The 23,268-nt window shown below is 50.4% G+C and overlaps 2 protein-coding genes across 2 annotated transcripts in view; one reads left to right on the top strand and one right to left on the bottom strand.

Moving 5' to 3' along the window:
• Positions 1-2,735: 2,735 nt before the first annotated feature.
• nup107 (nucleoporin 107) overlaps positions 2,736-23,268 on the top strand; it is a 25,228-nt gene continuing 4,695 nt past the window's right edge. The window contains exons 1-20 of the mRNA XM_058417448.1: positions 2,736-2,890; positions 3,897-3,976; positions 4,218-4,322; positions 4,410-4,519; positions 4,635-4,764; positions 4,913-5,016; positions 5,091-5,218; positions 5,394-5,442; positions 5,996-6,067; positions 6,205-6,293; positions 6,388-6,583; positions 6,701-6,791; positions 7,035-7,114; positions 7,835-7,894; positions 10,528-10,673; positions 11,223-11,271; positions 11,356-11,425; positions 11,509-11,624; positions 12,073-12,262; positions 13,328-13,440. Of these exons, the coding sequence (XP_058273431.1) occupies positions 2,883-2,890; positions 3,897-3,976; positions 4,218-4,322; positions 4,410-4,519; positions 4,635-4,764; positions 4,913-5,016; positions 5,091-5,218; positions 5,394-5,442; positions 5,996-6,067; positions 6,205-6,293; positions 6,388-6,583; positions 6,701-6,791; positions 7,035-7,114; positions 7,835-7,894; positions 10,528-10,673; positions 11,223-11,271; positions 11,356-11,425; positions 11,509-11,624; positions 12,073-12,262; positions 13,328-13,440 (1,986 nt within the window). The 5' untranslated portion in view covers positions 2,736-2,882. The remainder of the gene's footprint in view (positions 2,891-3,896; positions 3,977-4,217; positions 4,323-4,409; positions 4,520-4,634; positions 4,765-4,912; positions 5,017-5,090; positions 5,219-5,393; positions 5,443-5,995; positions 6,068-6,204; positions 6,294-6,387; positions 6,584-6,700; positions 6,792-7,034; positions 7,115-7,834; positions 7,895-10,527; positions 10,674-11,222; positions 11,272-11,355; positions 11,426-11,508; positions 11,625-12,072; positions 12,263-13,327; positions 13,441-23,268) is intronic.
• On the bottom strand, positions 7,556-10,414 carry LOC131370234 (salivary glue protein Sgs-4-like). The gene is made up of 2 exons (XM_058417449.1): positions 9,964-10,414; positions 7,556-9,056 (listed from the first exon to the last, which is right to left on the bottom strand). Exon 2 carries the CDS (start codon positions 8,526-8,528, stop codon positions 8,172-8,174), a length of 357 nt encoding a protein of 118 aa, XP_058273432.1. The 5' UTR covers positions 8,529-9,056; positions 9,964-10,414; the 3' UTR covers positions 7,556-8,171.

The following is a 23,268-nucleotide window of genomic DNA, read 5'->3' as shown; positions in this document are numbered from 1 at the left end:
ACACAAAATAACCAATAAAAAACACAAAATAACAAATACAAAACAAAATAATAAATCCCCCCCCAAAAAAATAATAAATAAATAAAAATCCAAAAACAAAATAATGAATAAAAAAAATGAACAAATCCAAAAACAAACAAATAAATAAATAAACAAATCCAATAACAAAATAATGAATAAAAAACACAATAACAAATAATATAACAAAATAACAAATTGGAAAACACAAGGACAATTCAGACAAAGAGGAAAAGGTAGGTGTAGTTTATAAATGGAATTCTTCCCTCTGATTGGACGAGATATTGGTCGCTCAGGATCTACAGGAAGTCCAGCAGGCTGCAGCAGTAGAAAGTGTGTTTCCTGGTGTATTTTTTGGAGAGGTGTTCTCTTCATGGATGAATCCTGGTTTTCACTGTACAGGGCAGATGGCAGACAGCGTGTATGGCGTCGTGTGGGTGAGCGGTTTGCTGATGTCAACGTTGTGGATCAAGTGGCCCATGGTGGAGGTGGGGTTATGTTATGGGCAGGCGTGTGTTATGGACAACGAACACAGGTGCATTTTATTGATGGCATTTTGAATGCACAGAGATACCGTGACGAGATCCTGAGGCCCATTGTTGTGCCATTCACTCACGACCATCACCTCATGTTGCAGCATGATAATGCACGGCCCCATGTTGCAAGGATCTGTACACAATTCCTGGAAGCTGGAAACATCCCATGGCCAGCGTACTCACCGGACATGTCACCCATTGAGCATGTGTGGGATGCTCTGGATCGGCGTATACGACAGCGTGTAACAGTTCCTGCCAATATCCAGCAACTTTGCTCAGCCATTGAAGAGGAGTGGACCAACATTCCACAGGCCACAATCGACAACCTGGTCAACTCTATGCGAAGGAGATGTGTTGCACTGCGTGAGGCAAATGGTGGTCACACCAGATACTGACTAGTTTTCGGACCCCCCCCCTTTTGCCCTTTTATTGCGGCCAGCCTAAGGCACACCTGTGCAATAATCATGCTGTCTAATCAGCATCTTGATATGCCACCCCTGTGAGGTGGATGAATTATCTCGGCAAAGGAGAAGTGTTCACTAACACAGATTTAGACAGATTTGTGAACAATATTTGAGAGAAATAGGCCTTTTGTGTACATAGAAAAAGTCTTAGATCTTTGAGTTCAGCTCATGAAAAATGGAGCAAAAACAAAAGTGTTGCGTTTATAATTTTGTTCAGTGTAAATATTGCTAAATCAAATGTGCGATCAAACTAACACTGTATAAAGGTGAATAATTGGAGAAAACTGCTGGCCTGTATCAGTTGTACCATCATCACCTGATTCAGAAATGCTGGCCAGAAGAGGGGGTAAATTCAGCCTTCCTGAAGTGGGCGAGGACGAGGATGTCTCGATAGATTCGCAAAACTCCACGGGTGTGGCCGATGTTGTAGCAGATAGGGAATTAGTCTCGTTGTGGTTTCTCATGTCGGCAGTGTCAGTGCCTATGGATTCTTCTGGATTTTTAAAAAGATTATACGCTTGGGTATTTTTCTCAGAGTTTCTCTGTCATTTCTCCGTTTCGTTTTTTTTTTTTGCTGTTCTTTCTCTACCACTGTCACTGTTGAGGTGACGACGTCCTGTATATGTACTGCGTGTGGGTTGTGACCGTCAATTCGGGTGTGTGAGACGATGCTCTACATAGCTATGCATAATTACGTCGATCAAAACATGCTTTAAAACACAAACGAGAATTGTCTCCAGGGGGCCCCTAGTGTTCGGGGCCCTGGACTGCAGCCCATGTTGTCCATTAGGATAACGCGGCCCTGGATACAACATCATGCCCTGGCAAAGCAAACACCTGCCTGATGAGCTGAATGAAACAAGTTCCTGAGACTGAATGAACAGAAACTACTCGAAGAAATGTCCAGTGAATTTCTTATTAGAACATAATACCTGGCTGATATTTTTTATCCTCTACCATGAAGCATGCAGAGCATCGGATGCAAATATCCTACAACTCTTTCCATTATTTCTCAAACAGACTCAGGGACATTTACCTGAATCCTTCCTTCAGCAGCGAGTTCACGCATCACATGGAACTGCTACCGTAAAGGAGGAGGAGTCTTTAGCAGCGGAGGACGAGCTCTTGGAACTCAGATTCTTTTCTCAGGAGATTCTTTACCCAAACACGGGTACAAACAGTTCTGGCTGGTGAAAGGACCCGACGTCCAGCGCCTAAGCTTGCACACCAGGCCATAACCGGACTCATCCTGCCTTTCACCACAACATACCTGTCAGAGACTGCTTTAAGCTCTCTGGTAAACATCAAAATGACGGCACCTAATATCCAGTCTCTAGTCCATGAAATTAGGGCCCAGAGTTCACATTAAGGAGCATTTCACAATTAATTCAGTCAGGAATACAAGAAATGGCATGCATAATTAAAATATGTGATATATACATAATTAAAATACGGAAATAGAATTGATTTGGTGATATTATTGTTCCTAAATTAATTGATGTATGTTTAAATAAGAATGTCCTGGAAAAAAAGTTTAGGAAGCACTGCTGTAAATTTCAGGTCATTTGTTTTCCTGTTAATACAAATGTTAATACTTGCCTCTAGGTGGCGGTGTCGAGTGCAACCGTAAAAGTATAGCATTGTGTTCATACGAAACCACTGAAGAAGCGGGTTGTATCCCAAACCGCTACGTAGTTTCTACATCCGTGCGCTCTCTTTCGTAGCTTGTGTACCCTACATAGTGCACTAGGAGTAGAAACGGACGCGGTATGGAACCGAACCGCCTGGAGGACGCGAAGGCGCAAAACTAGCCGCGTTACAAAACATTGGCTAATCAAACAGCTAAGAGTTAAATACAGTCACCATGGACTGGTAAATATTTCAATTTCATTTTGTTGTTATTTTTGTAATGTTTTGTTTTGTCTAGTCGCTTAAGACTGGAAGATCTGAGCGGTTCTCTTCACTTAAGTAAGCTGGTAGCTTGCTGATATGCTAGTTAGCTAAACCGCACATGTCAAAATTCACGGGGATTTAATGTTGTATGTGTAAAAAAAGATATTTCATAAAATTAAGTAAAAGTAAATAATATGTCTAAGATATTACATAAGATATATAGAGTGCATTCTGTGTGTTAGATAAGTACAAGTGAGTCCGCTAGACTGAAAGTGAAAGCTGAGGAGTGTATTATTTATTAAATAATTGTTGAATTAATATTAAGCCAGTTTTTCATACATGTCTTAGAAATTAGGAATGCCCCGATTTCTATTTTTCCATTTCAGAGCTTTGTGTTTTGCTGAATACCTGAAAACTAACTGGCGTAGAGTCGTTCTCAAACGAGTCGGCTCATTGAGCCGACTCTTTTAATTGAGTGTAGGCTGAGAGTCGACTCGCGTGAATGATCCGGTTTTTAAACTTTCTTCTAATCATTATTCCCTTCTGTTTTTGTAGTCTAATTTAATCGCTATGCTTGGAAATCTCTGAGCAAGTGTCTGAGCTTTTAAACGACCTCTGATCTGATTTGTTTGAGTGAACCGATTCACCGAGTCGTTCTGAGAGTTGATGCTGTGGTAAATGAATCTTTAACCTCATTCTCTCTAAATTTCAACAACGCTTTACAACACATTAAACACACACATCCAGCCTGAAACACACTTCACCTCTTGATCAGATCAGATCTGATCTGATCTGACTTCACCCTCTGGACTTTTTGCTCTGCAGCGAGGCAAATGAATCATGAGTCAAGTTGTAACCAAAAGAGTCGATTCTTATGATTCAATGATTGAATGACTCTCTGCAAGCTCCTGTTGCTGAGGTAAGTGATGGAGGGATGTTAGAAGACTCCTAGTGACCTGTTCTGTGTGTGTGTGTGTGTGTTTAGGAGTCTGAACTCTCCGGTGGTTCGAGATTCTGAAGTGACGCGAGCCGCCCGAAGGAAAAGTTCACACAAGAAGGTGGCATGTATCCTTCCCAAGCATCACTCATGGATGTGGAAGCCGGATCTGCTTGAAAATTCCATGTTCAAATGGGAATTCTGGGCTCTTTGATAAGGGGGAGTCCCCAGGGTCCTACATTCTGCCTCATTAATGTCCAACTCTCTAACAAATCCATTCTAACATTAACACATGAGCACCATGGCCTGAATATGTTCTTAAAGAAGTCCTGCATTGTCCTTCGTTTGCTCCTTAACCACTTCTTCCAGTTCCTCTTGCGCAGGATGAGTCTCCTTCGGCCTCCATCACCGAAACCACGACCCCGGCGCGACCCCTGCTGCGCCACACCCCCGGCTCTCTCCTCAAGCAGACGTGTAAGAGATGTGTGAACGTTATGAAGGGTTAAAGTGAATATTCATTTAAATCCAGATGTGTCTCATTGAGTGTGTTGTTGTGCACAGTCACCCCGAGGAGTGCGCTTAAGAACCCGGACATGTCGGCCATCTTGGGCACGGGGAGCAGGACGTCTCGCTTCGTGCACACGCCACGGCCCAAAGGCAGCCTCACTATGGTGAGAGTCTCACACACACACACACACTCTAACGCGCTGAATAACGTAATAAATCACTGCAGACGTCTGACTCGATAGAGGAAATGAGCTGTGTGTGTGTGTGTGAAATTGGTAGAACCTGGACGATAGCGACTGGACCAACAGTCTGTACCCGTCTCCTCTGTCTGTACTCGGTGACGGCAGCTTCACAGAGGAGATGAACATGAGCGCTGTTATGCTGAAGGAGGAGGATCCAGGAGAGGCTGGTACACACACACTCACACACACGATACATGTATTATACACTCACACACTATCGCGTATTATACTATAAAAAAAAATTTCTTTCTCACTCCTGTGTTGTGTTTTCTCTCTCTGTCTGTCTCGCTCGCTCTCTCTCTCTCTCTCTCTCAGCATCAGTCAGTCTGTTCCCAGACTTTCTGCAGTCGTATCTGCGTCACTCCTCCACCGCTGTGTTTGACCTGCTGGACGACTATGAGGCAATCTGTCAAGATAAGGTACACACACACACCTGTCTGATAAAACCTCTGGAGTTCTATACATATCTAATGTTTGTGTGTGTGTGTTTCAGGTGAGCACACTGCAGAAGCTGGTTCTGCGCTCGTCTTCTGGTCAACAGAAATCCTCTAAAACAGCCAGCATCACCTGGCTCCTACAGCAGGAAACGGTCACCTGGAGGCTCATCAACTCACTGTACAGGTGCACACACACACACACACACTCTCCTGAGCTGTGGCATAGATTTAAGAGGATTGATTATCGTATCGGGATTGCAGATTCTGGCGGCCAAGATGATTTAAACATTCTCTCTCTCCCTCTCCCTCCCTGTCACTCTCTCTCTCACACACACACACACACACACACATACATACAGGGACAGGATTCAGACAGCTATGGAAGACGGTCTGATGATGGACATAACTGTAAGTGATGCATTATGAGACACTGTGTCGTGTATGTGTGTGAAAGAGAGAGTGTGTGTGAGTTTGTTGTGATAGTGGTTGTGTTTCATAATGTGAGTGTGAGAGAGAGTTTGTGTGAAAGAGAGTAAGAGTGTGTGTTAAAGTAAAGAGAGTAAAGAGAGTTTTTTGTGTGGAGTGTGTGTGTGAAAGAGAGAGTTTTGTGTGTGGAGTGTGTGTGTGAAAGAGAGAGTTTTTTGTGTGGAGTGTGTGTGTGAAAGAGAGAGTTTTGTGTGTGGAGTGTGTGTGTGAGAGAGAGAGACAGAGTATGTGAGAGTAAGAGTGTGTGTGTGTGAAAGAGAGAGTTTTGTGTGTGGAGTGTGTGTGAGAGAGACAGTGTATGTGTGAGAGTAAGAGTGTGTGTGTGTGAAAGAGAGAGTTTTGCGTGTGTGTGTTTGTGTGAAAGAGAGAAATGTGTGTGTGAGAAAGCATGCGTGAGTGTGTGTGAGTTTGTTGTGATAGTGGTTGTGTTTCATTGTGTGTGTGTGAGAGAGAGTAACGATGTGTTCTGTGTCAGTCTCCCAGTGAAAGTGAGAAGTCTATAATGGAGCAGTTCTTTCAGAGGGACAGTATGGTTCGACAGAGCCAGGTACACACACACACACACACACACACACACACATACACTGTATGCACCCAGTGTCACTAACAAATATCCTGATTTGTTTATCTTCACCTGCTGCTCTCTCTCTCTCTCTGTGTGTGTGTGTGTGTGTGTGTGTATAGCTGGTAGTGGACTGGCTCGAGAGCATCACTAAAGACGAGATTGGCGATTTCTCTGATAATATCGAATACTACGCTAAATCTGTGTACTGGTGAGGAACATGTGGAACTGTTGATGTGTTTTCTGTAACAGCACCACCCTGGAGGAGTGCATGTATCTCACTGTGTGTGTGTGTGTGTGTGTAGGGAGAACACTCTACACACTCTGAAGCTGAGGAGGGATCAGACGAGCACATCATCTTTCAGCAGACCGCTGGTGACCGAGCTGGACCCTGACGCCCCCATCAGACAGAAACGCCCCTTGGCAGACCTGGACCGAGAGGACGACGCCCGCCTGCTCCGATACATCTACACACTCATCCGTGCCGGCATGACCGATGAGGTGTGTCTGTGTGGAAGTCATCTGTTTTGTCATGTTGTACATGTTTATCACACTAGGGGGCGCTGATTACCTGTTTATATAATAAAGATTTTCAATTTTGTGTGTGTGTGTGTGTAGGCTCAGAGGTTGTGTAAGAGGTGTGGTCAGGCCTGGCGCGCTGCCACCCTGGAAGGTTGGAAACTCTATCACGACCCCAACTACAGTGAAGGTCAGGGTTCTGTCTCTCTCTCACACTAACACACACACAAACACACAATAACACACACACACACACTAACACACACACTAACTCTCACTAACACTCACATATACACTCAAGTACACATACACCAACACGTGCACACACACACACACACACACACTTTAGTTAGAACTTCCTTAAACAGATTTCCTTGTACACAGCGGTGGTGTTGATCATCTTCTGTTTTTGTGTGTGTGTGTGTGTGTGTAGGAGGGGCGGAGCTACAGCCGGTGGAGGGGAATCCTCATCGGTGTGTGTGGAAGTTGTGCTGTTGGAGGATGGCTGAGGAGGTGAGAATGTCACACTGAGCTGTCTCTCTCTCTGTAATAACAACACCAACGTCTGTCTGCCTGTCTCACATCTGCCTCTGTCTGTCTGCCTGTCTCACATCTGCCTCTGTCTGCCTGCCCCACCTCTTTCTTTCACTCTGTTGATCTCTCCTTTTCTGTCTTTCTCTCTGTCTCTCACACCTGCTTCCCTCTGTCTGTCTGTGGTTCTGTTTTTACTCCATGTGTCTTTCTTGCTCTATCACATCTGTCTCTCTCTCTCTCTCTCTCTGTCTCTCTCTCTCACACACACACACACACCTGTCTCTCTCTCTGTCTGTTCTTTGTTTTTCTCTCTGTTCATCACTCCTCCTCTCTCACATGTATCTCTCTCTCTCAGTTTTCAGACTGTAAAGTACTTTATTGATGATTAGCATTACAGCATAGCCACAGCCTCAAAATACAAAGAAAAAGAAAATTGAAAAAGGAAATAAACCAGAACAGGAAACAGGGATTGTAATGAGAGGGGAATATTTATAAATACAAACATTTACATACTGAAAAGAAGAGAAATGTGTGTTTGTGTAAAATTCTCAGTAATGATGTTTCAGCTCTCTGTCTCTAGCTATCTATCTCAGCCCCCCCGTCTCTCTCTCTCTCTCTCTCTCTCTCTCTCTCTCTCTCTGCCCCCCTACATTACACATTATTGACAGTAGTGTGTTGTTTGAATGTGTGTGGTTTCAGGAGCAGTTCAACAGGTATGAGAGAGCCATCTACGCGGTGCTGAGCGGAAATCTCCGACAGGTAATCACATCACACCTGAGTGTTCTGTTCTGTTTTTCGTCTGTATAATGTCTTCTTACATTTTCATCTTTTACTCAGTTGTTCTGCTTGATATCAGAAAAACCAAGTCACTGGGTGTGGTCAAACACACCTTCTTCTACCTGAAATACTTGTTTGTGTCCATCTTCTCGTATTCTTCGTCTGTGACTGACCGGTAATGATAAAGACTTGAAAGCACAGTTGTATAAGAATGTCTAAATGCCATAAATGTAATGTAATGTGAATGACTAGACAGGCTCTAGCTTTGATGGTACAGCTTCAGTGTAGGCTTGCTGGGTCTAGCTGGGGGTTTGGTGGTCCTCACTGAGAGCTTGGTGACTCTGGTGGTGTGATTGGTGGCCTCGTTGGGCCACTTGTTGGCCCTTGCAGGGGGCTTGGTGGTCCTGGTGGTGGGCTCAGTGGCCATGGCGGTGGCATTGGTGGCCCTTGCAGGGGGCTTGCTGTCCCTGGTGATGGGTTTGGTAGCCATGGCAGAGGGATTGGTGTCCCTGGCGATAGGTCTGGTGTCCCTGGCGATGGGCCTGGTGTCCCTGGCAGGGGGATTGGTGGCCTTGGTGATGGGCCTGGTGTCCCTGGCGATGGGCTTGGTAGCCATGGCAGGGGTATTGGTGGCCCTGCAGGTGGGCCCAGTGTCCCTGCAGGTGGGCTTGGTGGCCCTGCAGGTGGGCCTGGTGGTTGCTCAGTCATTCTCTCATATAAGCTCATGCTGTATTGCTCTCTCAAGGCTTTCAAGATTTCAAATTCATCTAGAGAAGAAGTGAGTCTGGCTTCAGTACCCTGGAACATGACCGTTCCATTGTGGTAAATATTCACAGTCAGAGGAGTGCGGTCCGAGCTGTTTTCCCTGATTTTTATCTGTCTGCCATGATCTATGTTCTTTGTTGTATGGTTAGTGTAGTACCTACAGAGAACCTCATGCCAAGCATCAGTGTGTGGTGTGTAGAACAGGAGATTTGTGACTGTCTTTTTTGGATAGATCTGCTCGGAGAGTTTCTTGGTGTCTTCTCAGGAGCTCGTGTTTATATTCCCTTTTATCTAGCAGATTCTGTGGGTAGGTGATGAGAAGGGAAAGAAGTCTGCTCCTGGTTTCATCAGCCATGTCTCACACTCTGATTGATTTATTCTGTTTTAATGAAGATGATAAAATTGATTATAGAAAATCGAACTTTTTATTTATGATATAAAAAGTGTTGAGTTTAGGGGTGGAACGGTTCATGGAAAAAAAAATCCGAATCGTTCAATTCACTTGTCACGGTTCGAGATAGATAGATGGATAAATATACAGATGGACGGACGGACGGACGAGATAGATGGGTGATAAATAAAAAATAAGAATATAACAAAACAAAAAAAACTAAATACTAGAATTTAAGGATACAAAATATAACAAAAGATATGACAAATTATAATAAAATAAAATATAACAAAAAATATAACAAATAAACTATAAGATAAAATATAACAAAAGATATGACAAATAAACTATAATAAAATAAAATATAAAAAATATAACAAATAAACTATAATAAAATGACACTAAATATAACAAATAAATTATAATAAGATAAAATATAACAAATAAACTATAATAAAATATAAAAAATATAACAAATAAACTATAATAAAATATAACAGACTATAATAAAATAAAATGTAACACTAAATACTAGAATCTTAAGGGTATGAGAGATAAGTAATGTGCAAAAACAAGAATTTGAAGGTACGAGACATTACACAACCCACTGATACAAAATCCAGCAATATTTATTTCTTTTTAAATACTGCATTTAAAGCAGTTGAGTTTATTATAAAGAAAGGGGGGAAAAGTATTTATTCTGGTTGATCTTATGTCGATGGCCTTTTCCTAAATGGGACCATAAAAAATCTACAGCTTTAAAGTTTATTTTTCTTTATTTAAAGATTCATTCCTTTGTAAGTTAACACTGTAATAAATGTCGGCACTGACAGTGACGAGAGAGCCTGGGCTTGTGTTGTGAATGAAAAGCTTGTTGAAATGGTCAGCGTCTGACCTCGTGCAGTATCAGGAGCTCACAGGTTTCACCGATTTGTGATGGTCAGCGTCACCATGATGCGTCTCATCAGGTCAAGCTGCTTCATTCTTTCGTTTATTTTGATTACATGACCTTGGGAATACCGTATAGTATTTGTTAAATACTGTAAATGGTAGGGTTATAAGGTTATATGTGTTTCTAAAGTGTTAAAATACATTAAGAACGTTCCACCACTATAACAGAGTTGGAGGCTCTTACCTTGGTACGTCGCAAAGGTGGCTTATGTAATTTGTCCTTAGCTTAGCCACTTCTGCTGGTCTTTCGTTAGCCGATGAGGAGTCAGAAATATTTTCAGCTTCCCTGTTTGTTTTTAATGTAGTCGATTGTTTTCGGAGTAATTAATTCCATTGTTTTCTTGTTCGTTTTTTTTTTTTTTTTTTTTTTTTTTTTTTTTACATTTCTCTTTTATAACCAAATTGTTTCACTTTTCCCTTGCTCTCTCTCTCTCTCTCTCTCTCACGCGCGCTTTTCCTGTCTGTCGCACTCTCTCTCTCTCTCCCACCCCACCCTGTGTTGACGTAGTTGTTGCCGGTTTGTGAGTCATGGGAGGACACGGTGTGGGCATATTTCCGTGTTTTGGTGGACTCGTTGTTAGAGCAGGAGCTGCGATCCTCAGGACTGACCCATGAGGAGCTGGACGAGCTGCCCAGAGAATACCTGGAGGCCAGGTGAGCACTCATCTACACCTAGGGTTGCAAAGGGGCACAACAAATTCCGGGAAAGTTTCTGGAAAATTTCCATGGGAACTTTATCTCGGGAATTTTGGAAATATTCCAAGTTGGAAACTTGAACAGGAATTTATGGGGAATTTATTTAGATTTTTTAGAAATTTGGGGAAATCATGCAACACTGAAGACTGGAGTATTGGTGGATGTAAACTCTGCTTTACATCGTAGATTCACAGATCGCCCAGTCTTCCTTTACAGCTAAAGCAGAGACGAATCAAACTGGATCACTTACATTCATTTTGAACGATTCATTTGATGAATAAATCAGAATCATCCCCTCCCGTGCACTGGGTCTTTTTAAAGAATCACTTAGATGAGTGAATCTGTATCGGTCAGTGATGATCACTGAATCACTCATTTTGAATCAGCGTCATCATTTAAAGAATCACTAGACCCCTTGCCTGCTAGGATTTCCTTGTTTGCAGTGTTGGCATGTCTGTGTTATATTATATTATGGGATTAACAAAATCCTTGCTGTTTCATTTTCAGCTGGACGATGGAAAAAGTATTTGAGGAGCTACAAGCAACCGAGTCAAAGGTCAGTCTTGCAGTAGATTTATACTTAAGAATTATTTTAAGTGTGTGTGTGTAAATCATAATATTTAATGTGTGTGTTGGACAGAGAGTTCTGGACGCAACCAAGGAGCACTATCACATTATTCAGAAGTTCGTCATCCTCGGAGACTTGGATGGTAATAATGCTATTAGATTGGCTCAGTTTGTGTGTACAGGGTAGTGATAAGATGCATTTTAAGTGTGTGTGTGTGTGTGTCAGGGCTTTTGGAAGAGTTTGGTGATTGGTTAGGAAAGACGCCTCCATTACCAGCTCATCTCCTGCGCTTCATGACTCACCTGGTGCTGTTCTATCGCTGTCTGGGAATGCAGCTGAAGGTACACACACACACACACACACACACCATCTAAATTGTGAAAATTATATTTGCAACTTCACTTGTGCTGTGTTCTGTTCTTGCTGAGTCAGTGAATCATTTCAGTCAAGATCATAATTTGATTCACTTTCTGGAGAAAATGATTCTTTTCTTAAACACAGGTGTGTTTTAAAATAATCCACTAGTAGCTTTTCTCCCTATTGCTCTAGCTGATTTGTTTATATTTATGTTTATGTATATTTGCTGTAGATGTAAACATGATCAAATTACACAACCAGGAAAACTGAATCTTAACGAATCATTTATCTGAACTGATTCAAATGAGTCACTCAAATTTAAAACGATTCCTTTTGACAAGTGCACATTAAAACGTCTGAATAAATAAACCTTTAAGCTGTAACGTGTGTGTGTGTGTGTGTGTGTGTGTGTGTGTGTGTGTGTGTGTGTAGGAGGAGGTGTGTATGGACGTGCTGAAAGCCTACATCTCTCTGCTGGTGAAGGAGAAGCAGGTGGAGCTCATAGCGTTCTACGTCAGTCACCTGCCCGCGGATGTGGGAGTGTCTCAGTACGCGCGCTTCCTGGAGGAAGTGACCGAGACCGAGCAGCGGAGACGCTGCCTGGAGCTGGCCAGAGAAGCTGGTGAGGAGGAGAACCGCATCCGTTTATCCATCCGTCCGTCTGTCCATCCATCTGTTCGCCCATCTGTCCATACATCTATCTACACATCCAGCTCATCCCAACATCTGTCATTCTTTTCACTTTTCCATCCATCTTTGCATTCTTCTTCTCATCCATCCATCTTTCCATTCTTCTCATTTATCTATCCGTCTTTCCATTAATCCACCCATCCATTTTGGTCCTTTCATTTTTTTTCTGTCCGTCATTCCATTCCTCCTTTCACTCCATCCATCTCTCCTTCCACTCATGTTTCCTTCTCTTATCCACTAGTCTGTCCATCCTTTCATTTATTTGTCTGCCTGTTTTTTCTTTTTGCTTGTCCATCCTTTTGCTCTCATATCTGTCCGTCCTTTCACTTATCCATCTATCCTTTCGTTTGTCTATCTGTCAGTGTCTTAGCTCACCTTAGGCATGTTATTTTCCTCCTCCATCTGTCTGTCCTTTAACTCATCCGTTCTTTCGCTCATCTATTTCAGTCCATCCTCTCTTTTCTTACTATCTTAAATTTTACTCATCTGTTTATCATGTTCTTTTACTCATCCATCAATCCGTTGTTTCATTCACTTGTCTATTTACTCCTCTGCCCATTTGTCTTCACTTGTCCATCTATCTACCATCCTTCTTATTCATCCATCTGCTTTTCCATCCATCCATCCATTCATTTATCTGTTCTTTTGCTTGTCCATTTGTCCATCCTTTAAGATGTTTTTGTCCTCTTCCGTCAGCCTGTCCTTTGACTTATCCATTTATCAGTTCATCCTCTCACTTAATCCATCCATCCATCCATCCATCCATCCATCCATCCTTGTGCATACTGTCCCGGATTTTACTCATCTGTTTCATCCATCCATCTTTTTGTTCGTTGGTACATGCTTCAAGTCTATTCTTCCTCTCCCTTTTCTCTTTATATCATTTCAATGCTTTATCTCTCCATCATCTGTCGTTCTCTTCCTCCGTTCACAGACCTACACATACCTTCATACCTTCCTCTTTAATTCTAAATCGTGTTTTTTTTGTGTGTTTCAGGTCTGGACGTTGCGGCGGTCACTAAGACGGTGGTGGAGACGGTGAGAGAGAGAGACGGAGAGGAGTTCTCTCACCATGACCTCACTCCTGCTCTGGACACGGGCACTACAGCGGTACGACACACACACCTCACCTCACCTCACGGCACACACACACACCTCACGGCACACACACACACCTCACCTCACGGCACACACACACACCTCACGGCACACACACACACCTCACCTCACCTCACGGCACACACACACACCTCACCTCACGGCACACACACCTCACCTCACGGCACACACACCTCACGGCACACACACACACCTCACGGCACACACACACACCTCACGGCACACACACACACCTCACCTCACCTCACGGCACACACACACACCTCACCTCACGGCACACACACACACCTCACGGCACACACACACACCTCACGGCACACACACACACCTCACGGCACACACACACACCTCACCTCACCTCACGGCACACACACACACCTCACCTCACGGCACACACACACACCTCACGGCACACACACACACCTCACGGCACACACACCTCACCTCACGGCACACACACACACCTCACCTCACCTCACCTCACGGCACACACACACACCTCACGGCACACACACACACCTCACGGCACACACACCTCACCTCACCTCACGGCACACACACACACCTCACGGCACACACACCTCACCTCACCTCACCGCACACACACACACCTCACGGCACACACACCTCACCTCACCTCACGGCACACACACACACCTCACGGCACACACACCTCACCTCACCTCACGGCACACACACACACCTCACGGCACACACACCTCACCTCACCTCACGGCACACACACCTCACCTCACCTCACGGCACACACACCTCACCTCACGGCACACACACACACCTCACGGCACACACACACACCTCACCTCACGGCACACACACACCTCACCTCACGGCACACACACACACCTCACCTCACGGCACACACACACACCTCACGGCACACACACACACCTCACGGCACACACACACATACCTCACCTCACGGCACACACACACACCTCACCTCACGGCACACACACCTCACCTCACGGCACACACACCTCACCTCACGGCACACACACCTCACCTCACGGCACACACACCTCACCTCACCTCACGGCACACACACCTCACCTCACGGCACACACACCTCACCTCACGGCACACACACACACCTCACCTCACGGCACACACACACCTCACCTCACGGCACACACACACCTCACCTCACGGCACACACACACCTCACCTCACGGCACACACACACACCTCACCTCACGGCACACACACACACCTCACGGCACACACACCTCACCTCACCTCACGGCACACACACACACCTCACGGCACACACACCTCACCTCACCTCACGGCACACACACCTCACCTCACCTCACGGCACACACACCTCACCTCACCTCACGGCACACACACACACCTCACGGCACACACACCTCACCTCACCTCACGGCACACACACACACCTCACGGCACACACACCTCACCTCACCTCACGGCACACACACACACCTCACGGCACACACACCTCACCTCACCTCACGGCACACACACACACTCACGGCACACACACCTCACCTCACGGCACACACACACACCTCACCTCACCTCACCTCACGGCACACACACACACCTCACGGCACACACACCTCACCTCACCTCACCTCACGGCACACACCCACACCTCGCGGCCCACACACCTCACCTCACGGCACACACACACACCTCACCTCACCTCACCTCACGGCACACACACACACCTCACGGCACACACACACACCTCACCTCACCTCACCTCACGGCACACACACACCTCACCTCACCTCACCTCACGGCACACACACACCTCACCTCACCTCACCTCACGGCACACACACACACCTCACCTCACGGCACACACACCTCACCTCACGGCACACACACACACCTCACCTCACGGTACACACACCTCACCTCACCTCACGGCACACACACCTCACCTCACCTCACGGCACACACACCACACCTCACCTCACGGCACACACACCACACCTCACCTCACGGCACACACACACCTCACCTAACCTCACCTCACGGCACACACACACCTCACCTCACCTCACCTCACGGCACACACACACACCTCACCTCACGGCACACACACCTCACCTCACGGCACACACACCTCACCTCACCTCACGGCACACACACCTCACCTCACCTCACGGCACACACACCTCACCTCACCTCACGGCACACACACCACACCTCACCTCACGGCACACACACCACACCTCACCTCACGGCACACACACACACCTCACCTCACGGCACACACACACACCTCACCTCACGGCACACACACACACCTCACCTCACGGCACACACACCTCACCTCACGGCACACACACACACCTCACCTCACGGCACACACACACACCTCACCTCACGGCACACACACACCTCACCTCACGGCACACACACCTCACCTCACCTCACGGCACACACACACACCTCACCTCACGGCACACACACACACCTCACCTCACGGCACACACACCTCACCTCACCTCACGGCACACACACCTCACCTCACCTCACGGCACACACACCTCACCTCACCTCACGGCACACACACCTCACCTCACGGCACACACACCTCACCTCACGGCACACACACACACCTCACGGCACACACACACACCTCACCTCACGGCACACACACACCTCACCTCACGGCACACACACACACCTCACCTCACGGCACACACACACACACCTCACGGCACACACACACACCTCACGGCACACACACACACCTCACGGCACACACACACACCTCACGGCACACACACCTCACCTCACCTCACGGCACACACACACACCTCACGGCACACACACCTCACCTCACCTCACGGCACACCCACCTCCCCTGACCTCACGGCCCACACACACACTCCCCACGGCACACACACCTCACCTCCCCTCACGTCACACACACACACCACACGGCACACACACCACACCTCACCTCACGGCACACACACACACCTCACGGCACACACACCTCACCTCACCTCACGGCACACACACACACCTCACGGCACACACACCTCACCTCACCTCACGGCACACACACCTCACCTCACGGCACACACACCTCACCTCACGGCACACACACACACCTCACGGCACACACACACACCTCACCTCACGGCACACACACACACCTCTCCTCACGGCGCACACACCTCACCTCACGGCACACACACACACCTCACGGCACACACACACACCCCACGGCACACACACACACCTCACCTCACGGCACACACACACACCTCACCTCACGGCACACACACACACCTCACCTCACGGCACACACACACACCTCACCTCACGGCACACACACCTCACCTCACGGCACACACACCTCACCTCACCTCACGGCACACACACCTCACCTCACCTCACGGCACACACACCTCACCTCACCTCACGGCACACACACCTCACCTCACCTCACGGCACACACACCTCACCTCACCTCACGGCACACACACACACCTCACGGCACACACACACACACACCTCACGGCACACACACACACCTCACCTCACGGCACACACACACCTCACCTCACGGCACACACACACACCTCACGGCACACACACACACCTCACGGCACACACACACACCTCACGGCACACACACACACCTCACGGCACACACACCTCACCTCACCTCACGGCACACACACCTCACCTCACCTCACGGCACACACACACACCTCACGGCACACACACCTCACCTCACCTCACGGCACACACACACACCTCACGGCACACACACCTCACCTCACCTCACGGCACACACACACACCTCACGGCACACACACCTCACCTCACCTCACGGCACACACACCACACCTCACCTCACGGCACACACACACACCTCACGGCACACACACCTCACCTCACCTCACGGCACACACACACACCTCACGGCACACACACCTCACCTCACCTCACGGCACACACACACACCTCACGGCACACACACCTCACCTCACCTCACGGCACACACACCACACCTCACCTCACGGCACACACACACACCTCACCTCACGGCACACACACACACCTCACCTCACGGCACACACACACACCTCACCTCACGGCACACACACACACCTCACCTCACGGCACACACACACACCTCACCTCACGGCACACACACACACCTCACCTCACGGCACACACACCTCACCTCACCTCACGGCACACACACCTCACCTCACCTCACGGCACACACACCTCACCTCACGGCACACACACACGCCTCACGGCACACACACACACCTCACCTCACGGCACACACACACCTCACCTCACGACGCACACACACACCTCACCTCACGGCACACACACACCTCACCTCACGGCACACACACACACCTCACCTCACGGCACACACACACACCTCACCTCACGGCACACACACACACCTCACGGCACACACACACACCTCACGGCACACACACACACCTCACCTCACGGCACACACACACACCTCACCTCACGGCACACACACACACCTCACGGCACACACACACACCTCACGGCACACACACACACCTCACGGCACACACCTCACCTCACGGCACACACACCTCACCTCACCTCACGGCACACACACACACCTCACCTCACGGCACACACACACACCTCACGGCACACACACACACCTCACCTCACGGCACACACACACACCTCACGGCACACACACACACCTCACGGCACACACACACACCTCACGGCACACACACCTCACCTCACCTCACGGCACACACACACACCTCACCTCACGGCACACACACACACCTCACGGCACACACACCTCACCTCACCTCACGGCACACACACACACCTCACGGCACACACACCTCACCTCACCTCACGGCACACACACACACCTCACGGCACACACACCTCACCTCACCTCACGGCACACACACACACCTCACGGCACACACACCTCACCTCACCTCACGGCACACACACACACCTCACGGCACACACACCTCACCTCACCTCACGGCACACACACACACCTCACGGCACACACACCTCACCTCACCTCACGGGACACACACACACCTCACGGCACACACACCTCACCTCACCTCACGGCACACACACCTCACCTCACCTCACGGCACACACACCTCACCTCACGGCACACACACCTCACCTCACCTCACGGCACACACACCTCACCTCACCTCACGGCACACACACCTCACCTCACCTCACGGCACACACACCTCACCTCACCTCACGGCACACACACCTCACCTCACCTCACGGCACACACACACACCTCACGGCACACACACACACCTCACCTCACGGCACACACACACACCTCACCTCACCTCACCTCACGGCACACACACACACCTCACCTCACCTCACCTCACGGCACACACACACCTCACCTCACCTCACCTCACGGCACACACACACACCTCACCTCACGGCACACACACCTCACCTCACGGCACACACACACACCTCACCTCACGGTACACACACCTCACCTCACGGCACACACACCTCACCTCACCTCACGGCACACACACCTCACCTCACCTCACGGCACACACACCTCACCTCACCTCACGGCACACACACCACACCTCACCTCACGGCACACACACCACACCTCACCTCACGGCACACACACACACCTCACCTCACGGCACACACACACACACCTCACCTCACGGCACACACACCTCACCTCACGGCACACACACCTCACCTCACCTCACGGCGCACACACACACACCTCACGGCACACACACCTCACCTCACCTCACGGCACACACACACACCTCACGGCACACACACCTCACCTCACCTCACCTCACGGCACACACACACACCTCACGGCACACACACCTCACCTCACCTCACGGCACACACACACACCTCACGGCACACACACCTCACCTCACCTCACCTCACGGCACACACACACACCTCACGGCACACACACACACCTCACGGCACACACACCTCACCTCACCTCACGGCACACACACCTCACCTCACCTCACGGCACACACACCTCACCTCACCTCACGGCACACACACCTCACCTCACCTCACGGCACACACACCTCACCTCACCTCACGGCACACACACACCTCACGGCACACACACACACCTCACCTCACGGCACACACACACACCTCACGGCACACACACACACCTCACGGCACACACACACACACACCTCACGGCACACACACACACCTCACGGCACACACACACACCTCACCTCACGGCACACACACCTCACCTCACCTCACGGCACACACACACACCTCACCTCACGGCGCACACACACACACACACCTCACCTCACCTCACGGCACACACACCTCACCTCACCTCACGGCACAGACACACACCTCACCTCACCTCACGGCACACACACACACCTCACCTCACGGCACAGACACACACCTCACCTCACGGCGCACACACACACACCTCACGGCACACACACACACCTCACCTCACGGCGCACACACACCTCACATCACCTCACGGCACACGCACACCTCACCTCACGGCGCACACACACCTCACATCACCTCACGGCACACACACACCTCACCTCACGGCACACACACACCTCACCTCACGGCACACACACACCTCACCTCACCTCACGGCACACACACACACACCTCACCTCACGGCACACACACACACACCTCACCTCACCTCACGGCACACACACACACCTCACCTCACCTCACGGCACACACACACACCTCACGGCGCACACACACACACCTCACCACACCTCACGGCACACACACACACCTCACGGCACACACACACACACACACACCTCACCTCACCTCACGGCACACACACACACCTCACCTCACGGCGCACACACACACACCTCACCTCACCTCACGGCACAGACACACACCTCACGGCACACACACACACCTCACCTCACGGCGCACACACACCTCACCTCACGGCACACGCACACCTCACCTCACGGCACACACACACACCTCACGGCACACACACACACCTCACCTCACGGCGCACACACACACACCTCACCTCACCTCACGGCACAGACACACACCTCACGGCACACACACACACCTCACCTCACGGCACACACACACACCTCACCTCACCTCACGGCACACGCACACCTCACCTCACGGCACACGCACACCTCACCTCACGGCACACACACACACCTCACGGCACACACACACACCTCACCTCACGGCGCACACACACACACCTCACCTCACGGCACAGACACACACCTCACAGCACACACACACACCTCACGGCACACACACACACCTCACCTCACGGCACAGACACACACACACCTCACCTCACCTCACGGCACACACGCACCTCACCTCACCTCACGGCACACACGCACCTCACCTCACCTCACGGCACACACGCACACCTCACCTCACGGCACACACGCACACCTCACCTCACGGCACACACACACACCTCACGGCACACACACACACCTCACCTCACGGCACAGACACACACCTCACAGCACACACACACACCTCACGGCACACACACACACCTCACGGCACACACACACACCTCACCTCACGGCGCACACACACACACCTCACCTCACGGCACACACACACCTCACGGCACACACACACCTCACCTCACGGCACACACACCTCACCTCACGGCGCACACACACACCTCACGGCACACACACACACCTCACGGCACACACACACACACACACACCTCACCTCACGGCGCACACACCCACACCTCACCTCACCTCACGGCACAGACACACACCTCACGGCACACACACACACCTCACCTCACGGCGCACACACACCTCACCTCACCTCACGGCACACGCACACCTCACCTCACGGCACACACACACACCTCACGGCACACACACACACCTCACCTCACGGCGCACACACACACACCTCACCTCACGGCACAGACACACACCTCACAGCACACACACACACCTCACCTCACGGCACACACACACACCTCACCTCACGGCACACACACACACCTCACCTCACGGCGCACACACACACACCTCACCTCACGGCGCACACACACACACCTCACCTCACGGCGCACACACACACACCTCACCTCACGGCGCACACACACACACCTCACCTCACGGCGCACACACACCTCACCTCACGGCGCACACACACCTCACCTCACGGCGCACACACACACACCTCACCTCACCTCACGGCACACACACACACCTCACGGCACACACACACACCTCACCTCACGGCACACACACACACCTCACGGCGCACACACACACACCTCACACACCTCACGGCACACACACACACCTCACCTCACCTCACGGCACACACACACACCTCACGGCGCACACACACACACCTCACACACCTCACGGCGCACACACACACACACCTCACCTCACGGCACACACGCACACCTCACCTCACGGCACACACACACACCTCACCTCACCTCACGGCACACACACCTCACCTCACGGCACACACACACACCTCACCTCACGGCACACACCTCACCTCACGGCACACACCTCACCTCACGGCACACACCTCACCTCACGGCACACACACACACCTCACCTCACGGCCACACACCTCACCTCACGGCACACACACACACCTCACCTCACGGCACACACCTCACCTCACGGCACACACACACACCTCACCTCACGGCACACACCTCACCTCACGGCACACACACACACCTCACCTCACGGCACACACACACACACACACACCTCACGGCACACACACACACCTCACCTCACCTCACCTCACGGCACACACACACACACACACACCTCACGGCACACACACACACACACCTCACGGCACACACACACACCTCACGGCACACACACACACCTCACCTCACGGCACACACACACGCCTCACCTCACGGCGCACACACACACACCTCACCTCACCTCACGGCACACACACACACCTCACCTCACGGCACACACACACACACCTCACCCTCACGGCGCCACACACACACCTCACCTCACGGCACACACACACACACCTCACCCTCACGGCACACACCACACACACCTCACCTCACCTCACGGCACACACACACACCTCACGGCACACACACACACCTCACGGCGCACACACACACCTCACCTCACGGCGCACACACACACACCTCACCTCACCTCACGGCACACACACACCTCACCTCACGGCGCACACACACACCTCACGGCACACACACACACCTCACCTCACGGCGCACACACACACACCTCACCTCACCTCACGGCACACACACACCTCACCTCACGGCGCACACACACACACACCTCACCTCACGGCGCACACACACACACACCTCACCTCACGGCGCACACACACACACACCTCACCTCACCTCACGGCACGCACACACACACCTCACCTCACGGCACACACACACACCTCACCTCACGGCACACACACACACACCTCACCTCACGGCACGCACACACACACCTCACCTCACGGCACGCACACACACACCTCACCTCACGGCACGCACACACACACCTCACCTCACGGCACGCACACACACACCTCACCTCACGGCACGCACACACACACCTCACCCTCACGGCACGCACACACACACCTCACCTCACGGCACACACACACCTCACCTCACGGCACACACACACCTCACCTCACGGCACACACACACACCTCACCTCACGGCACACACACACACCTCACGGCACAGACACACACCTC

Source organism: Hemibagrus wyckioides, linkage group LG19, assembly GCF_019097595.1.
Source record: "Hemibagrus wyckioides isolate EC202008001 linkage group LG19, SWU_Hwy_1.0, whole genome shotgun sequence".
Classification (NCBI taxonomy): domain Eukaryota; kingdom Metazoa; phylum Chordata; class Actinopteri; order Siluriformes; family Bagridae; genus Hemibagrus; species Hemibagrus wyckioides.
The sequence above is the reverse complement of the archived record's forward strand: the minus strand, read 5'-3'. Positions and strand labels throughout refer to the sequence as shown.

Bases quoted from the DNA above. Each gene is read 5' to 3' on its own strand.
- LOC131370234 (XM_058417449.1), bottom strand. From the start codon at position 8,528: ATGGCTACCAAGCCCATCGCCAGGGACACCAGGCCCATCACCAAGGCC.